Below are 11497 nucleotides of genomic sequence, written 5' to 3'. Positions count from 1 at the left end.
TCGCTTTCCTATTTTTTCTCGCTTCATGATCGCTCGAGCGGGGTTTCTTTTACGGCAGTGTGAAATAGAAAATCCGGAGTGGATCGATAGCCGAGCCAGCGGTTACAGAACACTTTGAGCGGCGGGGGAATCCCTGTGGCTCCGCTCCACTCATATGTGCTGCTCCAGAACAGCTGTTAGTCTGCGAGTTTCTTGGTTTCGAACGAAATATTCTGTCATATTTTCGAACTGTTTGAGGGTAGGCCACAAACTAGATGGTTTTGTCATATTTTCGAACTGTTTTTGTTGGCGAGAAGAAATATAAGTCATGTTTATTACACAAGGGGCCTACCCCATACACAGTAAACAATTCCGAGCAGCTAAAAGTTAAGTTTAATTACTTCACTTTAATTAATTCTCAACCTGTGGTAAGTCCGTTGCTCTTTTACTACCACAATGCTGTTGAAGTGCTGAATGTTGCTGGGTTCTAAAACGCCGAAAATTCATAAAATCGAGTAGCTAGAAATGACAGTTATTATTTGTAAATATTGTTGAATGTATGTAAACAAAGATTTGTTTAGAAAAGTATTTGTATAATAACTTCCATTATATCTGACAGTGAGTGGTTGTATTCGCGAGTCTAAAGCATCTGTCGCATCTTGCGCGAGGCGAGCATGTTTCTCTCCACATCTCTCAATGTTCCACCTCCCAGCGACTTTGGCTCGGAATTTGGACGCAAAGACGTCACTGCAGGGGAGGGCAGGAGGTTTCACTGCATTGGTAGGCTACCGGCATGACATTGTAGGATGGGAACCATATAATTCAGCCCCCTCAGCAGGTCCAGGTTTATATCCGAACCTGAATGACATGGTTCGGACTGAACCGTATAAAGGGCATCAGTCCACTAGTTCTCAGGCCACTGAACTGAAACTCGGAGCCGTGTGGATGTTATAGGCACTGTGGATTTTAGTTATTTGTCCAGAAGACCTTTTTTTCTCAACATTTTTTGTCTTGTAGGACATATAGACTTTGTGCTGTTTCAGTTGGTTTGCACATTACAACAGGTGAGTCTTGTTTACGTCAGAGCATTTTTATACTTTTTGACACCATAGACTTGACTAATTTAAAATTTCTCAGTGAAAATAATGATTATTTTCTTTCGTTTGAAACTATGCTTGAAAGACTGTCACAAATGTCTTCATTTTGTTAGACTGCTGCAGTTAAACGCTTTTAAAGACCTGTTGCTACTGCACTCAGCAAGTGTTCGGGATGTCATCTAATAAAAATGCATAAACCGTTTTTAACTTGAAACATTTTAATGCCTAATTGCGCATAAACGTCCGTTTGAAGCATAGTGTATCTATTTACTGATATTAATTTACTTAATGGTGTGTCCATTTACTTGGACTTGTTAGTAAGTGTTATTGATGTATTTTTAAACAGTTGTGAATTAGGCTATAAATTAAAGTTCAGAATGTGAACTTTTACACAGCTGGTTTAAAAAGTCACATGATCACAGATGTTTAATTAGCCTATACACGTTGCCCCTTTGAAAGATGATGTCAAATCTCCTTAAAATGTTATAATTGAGATACATAAAATTGTTAAAGGGTCTATTATAATCTCTTGCTAAGATTGGTCTGTAATGTAAAGCCAAAGAATGTGGAAACAGGAAAACACAAAGCCCCTATTTGTAGAAGTGTTGTTTAAATAATATTTTATTTTATTTTAATAGTTTTTGTTGCAATTTTTTAATTGGGTCTTATTGCCCAACTGAGCGTTTTTTTTTTCACTCTGTATAAAACATTGTTAAAGGCATGCAATATGTTTCATTAGACTATCAAATGAGTATTTGGGAATAAATGGGTTAATAAGATTTTATGTTTTTATATAATTTTATGTGTATTTTAAAGGAGTATGATACTCAGGAGAAATTTCTACTTGCTGCCTTTGCTGTTACTATGCATCAGAGCACTACCTCAAGGTAAATCCATGATCCACCTGTTCCTAAATTGTTTATAAATAAATAGGATTTAACATATTTTTCTGTCTTGCTATTGAGGTTTACTTGCACATATCTAATTCTGAAATTGAGATGTCCATATTACACAACTTGCCCATTATTCTCTGTGCCTCAAAGCACATCTGTGTTTGATTCATTAACAGAGTCTGTATGTGGTATTCAATGCAAAACAGCTTTCAAATAGTTTTGATCTGAGATTATGTAATATTTTCTTGAAAAGTTTAATGGGCTTATCTAATCATCACATAAAATCTATCTTGTGTTCTCGCTTAATCATCTGTACTATGCTGAAATGCTTATGTTGACTCATTCAAAGATGGCCATGTGGAAGATGAATCCATCTTCGACCTTTTCAAAATCAGCAGCATCAGCAGAAAGACGATTGGTGCCAAGCTCTTCAAGGGCCACGACTGGGACTCGCCTGCATATCGCTTCATCCGCTTTGATCACATCCCTGCTGTGAGCACCCCGGCCCTCCATCAGATCCTAAAGCAGGTCCAGAACAATGAGGGCTTTGTGTTTGTGGCCACCATACGACAGGACAAGGGCTCCAGGGGAACCCTGTTTGGTCTGGAGGGCCCCAGTGGGAGCCGTCAGTTTGAGATTATGTCCAATGGGCGTGCCAACACGTTGGATCTACTCTACATGGTCAGGGGATCTCAGAATGTGGTGTCCTTTGAGGATGTGGACTTGTCTGATTCGCAGTGGAAGAACATTACGCTGTACATTCACGGAGAGAACGCTCACCTCTACGTAGGCTGTAGCCTCATTGACAGCGTGATCCTGGATGAGCCTTTCTATGAACATCTGCGGTCGGAGGGCAGTCAGATGTTTGTGGCCAAGGGATCTATCAGGGAAAACCACTTCAGGGTAAGAGCAGTTCTTCTCGATGAACATCATCTGAACTTCATTCACTGCTTGTTATGGAATTCCTGCATAAGGATTTTTCTGTGCTGTGAAAAAGGGAAGAAAATCCTTTTTCGAGTATCGAGAAATTCTATACTGTTTTTTAAATAAAATGGTAAAATGATTTATCTATCGTCAGTTTGAGATTATGTCCAATGGGCGTGCCAACACGTTGGATCTACTCTACATGGTCAGGGGATCTCAGAATGTGGTGTCCTTTGAGGATGTGGACTTGTCTGATTCGCAGTGGAAGAACATTACGCTGTACATTCACGGAGAGAACGCTCACCTCTACGTAGGCTGTAGCCTCATTGACAGCGTGATCCTGGATGAGCCTTTCTATGAACATCTGCGGTCGGAGGGCAGTCAGATGTTTGTGGCCAAGGGATCTATCAGGGAAAACCACTTCAGGGTAAGAGCAGTTCTTCTCGATGAACATCATCTGAACTTCATTCACTGCTTGTTATGGAATTCCTGCATAAGGATTTTTCTGTGCTGTGAAAAAGGGAAGAAAATCCTTTTTCGAGTATCGAGAAATTCTATACTGTTTTTTAAATAAAATGGTAAAATGATTTATGTCTGTCTGTCTGTGTCTGTCTGTCTGTGTCTGTCTGTCTGTCTATCAATCTATATATAATAGAAAGACAAAAATATTATTAAAATTTTATTATATATATTTTAATATAAAAATGTGTATTTTTGTTTCTTGAGATAGATAGATAGATAGATAGATAGATAGATAGATAGATATTTTATAGGAACAGTGTTCTTGATTAATGTGGACTGTATGCTACAAATTCACTACAGTTGTGGCAATTTAAATCTGATTGAAGAAAATGGTCATACGTTTTCTCAGTTTGACATTATAATTGACTGGTAATAATCTCTGTCATTTTACAGGGTTTACTACAGAATGTACAGTTCCTTTTTGACACACCAATAGAGAACATCCTAAGAAACAAAGGTTGTGTGATCGCCAAACCTGGTAAGTATTCATTCATACTTCTTAAACGTGAAAACTTTAAAGGTCATGGAAAACCACAGAAAGTTCTTAAAGCATGTTCACTTTAAGAGTCTGCTTTTATGACCTTTGGCTTATTAATGTTGGACTAGTGCTTCAGGGCTCAGATTAGGCTCTCATAATGCTTGAACTCCTGAATCTTCTAGGTTTCAGAAGCTCTATTGGATTTATTATGTGTCGTTCATGATCAAATTTGTTTTAAGAGGGTTGGTATGTTTTCCGTTGGATTCAGTTTTCATTTTAAGCTTTTCTGGCTTTCACCTAAGTGGGTCACGAAATCTGCAGATCAGAGCTGTGGAAATTTCTGACCATATTACATCAAGTTTATGGGAAATGCTTGTGTTAGTGTGGTGGTATAAGGGTCAACCAGTTTGCACATGCCATAAAGAGAATAAATATTGTCATATACATTGGCAGGGTGTTCTTTAAGAGAAGGTGGAAAAATTGAATAAGTACATACTCATAATTTTATACACACACTAGTAAGATCACAAACTGGCTGGTTTGACTGAAAGCTTTGGTTTCCAGCTAGGGCTCAACACTCTTTGGACCAGTTTTTGAAACATTCACTTGCCCTTTGTGGATTAGAGTTGCATTACCAGTGGCAATCTTACTTTTTTTGTTCCTATATATCCTTTTTTATACCTTGCAAACAGCTTTGGAATCATTTGGATTTCTATTATGTATACTGTGTTCTTGCTGCAATTTTAATCCATAATGTTTTGCATCAGAATCCATTCTTTTGCCCCACCAAAAAATAAAAAATAAAAATAAAAAAAGTACATTTGAATGAACGATATAAATGTTTTTTCCACCAAATACAAAAATTAAATGTATTTTTTAAATGTATATTATAATGGAAAAAAAATTTAAATATAAAATTTGATATTTGATTAAAAAAAAAACCTTGCTGGATTACAGTTTAATGCAGAGAAGACTTTTGAGTCTATTATAAACTTATCCCTAGAGCTGGCTGACTTTTGTGCTGGAATAAGTAATAAGTTTTAGACCGTGACAAAACTAAGCCTTGTGTGAGATGTGAGGGTGTGAGTGTTTCTCTAGCACTGCTGCTTCAGTTCCTTTTAATTAAAATTGAATAAGTATGCATAGGATATGTGCAGTCAAAAAGGCTTCCATTTCCGTTGCCAACATGGATACATGGCAGCTGCTGAGCGTTAGGATGCCAGTACAGAGGTCTCTATAAACTCTCTAGTGCCCCATTTTAGGAGTGCCACGTATTGCTAAATAAAAGTTAAAGTGAACTGCACAAAAGCCTGCCTAGAAAGTCGCTGAAACAGACACGCGCACACACTCATTTTCCCAGCGTTGACTGAAAACCCCAAGAGATTTGAACGAGTTCAACAGTCTCTAAAAAGCTGCTAACCCTGCATGAGTCTCAAAGGAACCTCTGGAGGTAACAACATAGCTCTTGATTTATTGTCTCCTGTCCTCCATTAATCTGGAGAAAATTTACGCAAATGACCCCAAAATGGCTGCAGATATCTAATGGGAGTTTTGGCGCAATGGACAGCATTCCTCTGCTGTTGCGTATCCCGTACCCCACCACCTTCCTCCTTTTCCAAGACTTGCTTTGAAAAATGACTATCTTTCCTTAAATGTTACTTCAGGGTAGCTTCTACGCATTTATTATACTTATGTCAGAAATATAGTGAGAGAATGATATATTCAAGTGTGTGGGTTGTGGAATATCCTACAAATCTGTTAAGTGTTTTATAATCCATGCACCGCTATAAAATCTCAAACATAGCTGCTGTATTTTGCTTATTCATTGTAAAGGCTTATGGGGCCACTTTAATGTTGTATTAATTTGCATGTATTATTTCAAATTAAAGCCCTTTTACTTCCTCTTTATTTTTAGGGACATTTCTGAAGTAAAAAAAAAATACAATTTAAACAATTACATTTTTTGACTCTGCATACCTTTCTCTCTCAGAGGAAGTTAACGTGGTTAATGAAAGTACAGAGACTGTGTCTGTTGGTATGGCCATCTCTACCAACTTCATTGGGCAGAAGGAAAAAATGGCATCGGATGTGTGCGAGCGTTCCTGTGAGGAAATCACCAACATGGTCCAGGAGCTCAAAGGTCTCCGTATTGTTGTGGGCAATCTCATCGATGGCTTGCAGAAAGTGGTAAATGTGTTTTACTTAATTAATGTGTTTCATTTGAAAGAGTATCTGAAACTGAGAAAGAACACAAAGTAAAATATTTTTTCCCATGCAATTGCAATGAATAGGGGCTGAGGCTTTCAAGCATCAAGGTCACAACAGCACCATAAAAGTCTCATAAAAGTAGTCCATACGACTTGTACACTATACTCCAAATCTTCTGAAGTCATACGATAGCTTTGTGTGAGAAAAACACCTTGAAAGCCTCAATTCTCATTCATTGTAACTGCATGGAAAAGAGTGACCATAAAATTTCTCTATGTGCTCCATGGAAAAAAAGAAAGTGAAGCGATTTGAACGTACGCTAGTATCTATACTAATGCTTCATTTATTCATTCAACGTGATATGGAACAACATGTGGGTGAATAAAAATGCTTGTTTTGTTGATCTGAAATGTACACGTTATTTCATAAAGCCCCAATGTTTAGGTTGGTGGCCAATCTGTGATTAGGAGAATTTTATTACAGATTAAATATCTGACCGTGCAAGCAACAATTATTTTAGTCTAAACAGAACCATTAAAGGAAAACAGGGCTAAAGAGGCAGTGGAAAACGTGAAGATGTGGGCTGGGGTTTTATGGTTTGTTTTAGAGGGAGATAGGAAGTGTGAATAGGAACCGAGTCATGTCTGGCAGTGTTTAAACAGCCCCTTTATCCTCCACTGGGAGCTTCTCAGTGATGAGGGAGTCTGGGCTTAATCTCTGGGAAATCCAGCCGCTGGATGCTGCGGGTCCCAAAGGCTCTTCCAGACCATGTGGTGTTCTGTTTCACAGCCTAACACTCATGACTGCTACCTATGCATTTTGTTCTCACTCACACATGCACAAATGAATTCATCAGCACACACTGAATGTGGTTGTGTTTTTAGTGTGTGTTATTGTATGTACTTAGTGTGCTTCAGAAGTTAATAACCTTTTCCCCCCTTTTGCATTCCTCTTGTTAATTTTTTCCCTTCCCTCAGTCTCTTGTTCTGTCTCTTTCCTCTTTCTCAACTCTTTACTCGTGGCCACAGATGCATGATAGTTTTTGCTAACACATCTCAGGACTATAAAGTTCTAGTTTGGGTGTTCTTTTTCATTTATTTTTTAAAACGAAAGAAAGAAAAACAGAAAATGGAAACTGGCAAAGATGAACAAATCACAAATTTTTGCATTCAAACATTGCATGAGTGAAAAATAATATGATTTATGTTGCAAATGTCAAATCATAAGCATAAGACAAGTAAATTACATGTAGATCAAAATTTACTTGAGGACACTTTACTTCTGCATGGTGGTCAACCAGAAATGTCAATTGGGGTGTCTAGAAATAAATTACATTTTAAAATATATTGAAATAGAAAACCGTTCTAAATTGTAGTATAATATTTAACAGTATTACTGTTTTTACAAATAAATGCATAATTGGTGAGCATAAGAAACTCAAAAACTTGTTTTTAAAATCTTACTGAACCCAAGCATTTGAACGGTAGTGTACATGGAAATCCTTAAGAAGCACAAAGTTCTTCATCATTTTCCACAGGTTAACACTGGAAATCAACCAAAGCGTGGCAATTTGATAGCAGAAAATGCAAAGTTATTTCCCAGGTCAAGAGGTCACAATGAGAAAATCATCCCAGAATTCCTAGGGCAGAGCATCCTGTTCTTTGGGGTCAAGGACATAAATCCCCTTCTATACAGAAGTGTGCTCATTCCCTTTCAGTTTAAATCACCTCTATTTATCTACATGTGGAAGACATTGACAGAAGTATTGCCTCCCATTGACCATTTGTCCGTCTTGCTTGCATCTGTCGGTTAGACTGAGGAGAACACAGTGATGAAGGAGGTGCTGGGGAACATGAAGAACATCAAAGACAAGCGCATGTGCTGGCAAGACGGCCGTCTCTTTGAGGATAAGGAGGACTGGGTTGTGGACAGCTGCACCAAGTGTACCTGTCAGGTAGGAAGAATTGTGACGTATGATGAATGGGAGAGAAAGAACGAATGGCAGTCTGCTTTTGTTCTGACTCTTTATGCTTTATGACTTTATGTTGAAGGAATCAAAGATCATATGCCATCAGATCTCATGTCCTCCAGTATCCTGTGCCAGCCCCACTTTCCTAGATGGTGAATGCTGTCCAGTGTGTCTGCGTGAGTAACATTTCTGACACATTGCTAATATTCACACTCTCATTTTCACATCATGTCTACAGGGTATGCACATTCAATCTAGAGATGCGCTGTCTGAAATAAAAAAAAAATTATTTGCTAATATCATTTGTGTGAATTGTAATTTAAATACCTGAATTTTACATCAAAGCCAATTTGGGATGCTTCTCATGCTAACCTTGTGTGGAAATGTTTTTTAAAAATTGTCCATGCTAGTTTTATACCAGTGGATTTCCCTAAAATTCATGTCTTGGGGCAGATGCACACATACATTTCTGTTAAAAAGTAGATTTCTATTTCAGATAAATGCTATTCTTCAAATGTTCTGTTCATCAAAGAATAATGAAAAACACTCCCAAGCACAGCCATTTTCAACTAATAATAATAAGAAATCTTTCTTGAGCAGCTAATCAGCATATTATTATGATTTATGGATCATGTGACGCTGAAGACTGGAGTAATGAAGGCTAAAAATTAAGCTTTGCCATCACAGAAATAAATTACATTTTAAAGTGTATTAAAATAGAAAACCATTATATTAAATGAATACTTCACAATATTGCTGTTTTTACTGTATTTTGTTCAAGTAAATGCAGCCTTGGTGAACATATAAGGCTTTTTTTAAAACATGAAAAAAATCTTACCGACCCCAAACTTTTGAACGGAAGCTTATACAGGCCAGCTTTGCAGAGAAGCTTTTCCCTCATTTTATGGTACAGAACTGTTATTGTTTTAAAACTGCTTGTGTTTGCCAATCACTCATTTTTATTATCCATGAGTAACAAGCATTACTGTATGTTCCCATGCTCTGAAGTGGGTTGAGAAAGATGATGTCATGTATAACTTAAGCTCCAAAACATCAGAAGCAAAGAACAATGTTGCCTTTGCTTTTTAAATATACTAGCAACAAGGAGCACCATGATGGGTGTGGTGGGGTTAGAATGAGGTGAATTGTGCCTAAAGTTAGCAGTGCTAAATGTGCTTGTACATTTATGTGTGTACAGCTAAAGACAGCGAAGATGGCTGGTCGCCTTGGTCTGAATGGACGGAGTGTACCGTTACATGTGGAACAGGCACCCAGCAAAGAGGCAGGTCATGTGATGCCACAAGTAACCCCTGCAGTGGCCCCTCCATCCAAACCCGCAGATGCAACCTGGGAAAATGCGACAGTCGTGGTGAGACAGCCAGTCTTTGTTTGACTGTTATAAACTAAACACTTTCTTTCAACACCTGTTCTTTGGTCATATAGAGACATTTTGGACACCATTTTCCTGTCTGTTTTGTCCATAAAGTGTGAAACCTTGGAAGAAAACCACATAACAGCAGTTTAAGTGGTATTGAATTAAATCCTGTTGCTCGTGACCTTAAGAAATGTGGTAGGTCACACCATAACTGCAAGTGCACAGTTTGTTCTCTCACTAATTTGTTTCAGGTGTATCAGCACATCAGAGATAATTGTGATAAGTAAAAGTAATGCACTCATCTGTAACGTCTCCACAGACCAGAGTGAAAGAGTTTGTGTTCTAAACGAAGTAGAAAGAGAGATCTGAAATGCAGCTGTCACAATATCTAAACAGCTGTAAAAAATAACGGAAATGGAAGAAAAAGAATCGGATTCACCAAGACTTTGGTTCTCGGTTTAGTTCCAGCCAAAATCTCTAAATCTTTATGGGAAAAAATACTTATTTTGGCTGTTGTTTTTGTTCTTTTGAGCTTTTGAAGGAATAATTCATCAAAAAATGAAAATTCGGTGATTTACTCATGTCGTTCCATACTTGAATGACTTTTCCATGGAAGATAAATGAAGAATGTGCTGGTTGCTCTTTTAATGCAATTACCATGAGTGAGGTCTGATGCTTTTAAGCTTCAAAATGATGTAAAAGCACAATAAAAGTGTCACAAACAACGCTGATTGGCGCTAAAAGCACATTTAGTTTTATCCGAAACAGATTAATGTGAATCTGGAAACATATTATGTTGGTGGTTGAAAGTATCATAGTAGTTTGGAAATGAACTGCATGAAAATAAAGCTTTATAGATCGATAATCCACACCTTTAATTAGAGCCCGACCGATATGGGTTTTTTGGGGCCGATACCGATATATCGGCGACAGGCTCATATCGGCCGATAATATCGGCAAAACAATATATCGGTCGGGCTCTACCTTTAATCATTATTTGTGTAAACAGGATTTACCAACATCACTGATGGTCATTTCAGCTGGAAACAGCAGTGAATTGCATGTATAGGTACATTTTTGGTGTTTTGCAAAAATGTAGGTTGAGGCACGTTTATGACCTTTCGTTGGTCACAAAAGTAGTTAAACAATTTGTACATAATATTGGAAGTTTTCTAAAAACCCTTCAATACCTTTGTATAAGGGTTTGAAAACACATTGAATATAGTGCATAAATTGTATGGATCACTTTCATGATGCTTGTTTTATGGTGCTTTTTGTCCTTTATAAAGTTGAAAATGGAAAAGAGCAACCAGTACAATTTGACAAGTTTTTTTCCTTTTATGTTCTTCAGAAGAAGTAAATTCATATGGGTTTGAAACAGCATTATAAAATTTCATTTTTGGGTCAACTAATCCTTTAAAGTGGGTTAACCAAAAATCATTGATTTCAAGCAAGGCCTTAGCAACTATAATAACCGCAGAAGCCCCTGCCAACCATTCGCATTGGCAGTAGACTGAACGACACACAAGTGGTAAGCGGTAATCCTACTATGGCTAGCACCCACTTACCTACATTTCATCAAATCAGTTGTTACTACTAATTGAATGTTACATCACTCAACTGATGTTCGTTAGACAAACTGTGATTTTAAGCCATTCCATTCCTGACCTGATTTTGTGGCAGTTGGATAATTCTGTAACAACATGGGTGTTTTCTTTCATCATCTGTTGTAAATATTTATGGAGCGTGTGCTAATAGATAAACTCCTTTCCATCAGCGAGGGAACGAGCTGGTATTCATCGCTTATGCTCAGTGAGGTTTTAATGAGCGACATATGGCTCTTTGTGGTGTACCAATGCTAACTCTGGTTTACGGTGGACTCAAATGTTTTTTTTTAACTGACAAATGTTACCAGCTGGTATCTTGGACAGCAATGGACAAACTGGCCTTTGATACAATTACCGCTCAACAATAACCATAAGTATTCATATGTTAAGATTTTTTAGATTTATATAAAATTAATCACAGTCTTTCTGCTCATCATATTGTCAG

The 11497-nt window shown here is 37.5% G+C and overlaps 1 protein-coding gene and 1 long non-coding RNA gene across 3 annotated transcripts in view; one reads left to right on the top strand and one right to left on the bottom strand.

Moving 5' to 3' along the window:
• Nucleotides 1–732: 732 nt before the first annotated feature.
• The window catches only part of LOC107654977 (thrombospondin-2-like), a 25093-nt gene continuing 14328 nt past the window's right edge, over nt 733–11497 (top strand). The window contains exons 1-8 of one of the 2 annotated variants that reach the window (XM_016442345.1): nt 733–1043; nt 1893–1963; nt 2319–2872; nt 3809–3893; nt 5884–6080; nt 7915–8055; nt 8153–8246; nt 9269–9439. In XM_016442345.1, the coding sequence (XP_016297831.1) occupies nt 1897–1963; nt 2319–2872; nt 3809–3893; nt 5884–6080; nt 7915–8055; nt 8153–8246; nt 9269–9439 (1309 nt within the window). In that variant the 5' untranslated portion in view covers nt 733–1043; nt 1893–1896. Of the gene's footprint in view, nt 1044–1892; nt 1964–2318; nt 2873–3052; nt 3321–3808; nt 3894–5883; nt 6081–7914; nt 8056–8152; nt 8247–9268; nt 9440–11497 lie in introns of those variants that run through there. The other variant, XM_016442346.1, reaches the window with a different exon arrangement.
• Nucleotides 7986–11497, bottom strand: part of LOC107654978 (uncharacterized) — a 23420-nt gene continuing 19908 nt past the window's right edge. The window contains exon 3 of the long non-coding RNA XR_001630378.1: nt 7986–8048. This is a non-coding gene — a long non-coding RNA (uncharacterized LOC107654978). The remainder of the gene's footprint in view (nt 8049–11497) is intronic.

The sequence above is a fragment of the Sinocyclocheilus anshuiensis genome, unplaced genomic scaffold (assembly GCF_001515605.1).
Source record: "Sinocyclocheilus anshuiensis isolate Anshui unplaced genomic scaffold, SAMN03320099.WGS_v1.1 scaffold487, whole genome shotgun sequence".
Lineage (NCBI taxonomy): Eukaryota > Metazoa > Chordata > Actinopteri > Cypriniformes > Cyprinidae > Sinocyclocheilus > Sinocyclocheilus anshuiensis.
This window is presented reverse-complemented; position numbering and strand designations above follow the sequence as displayed.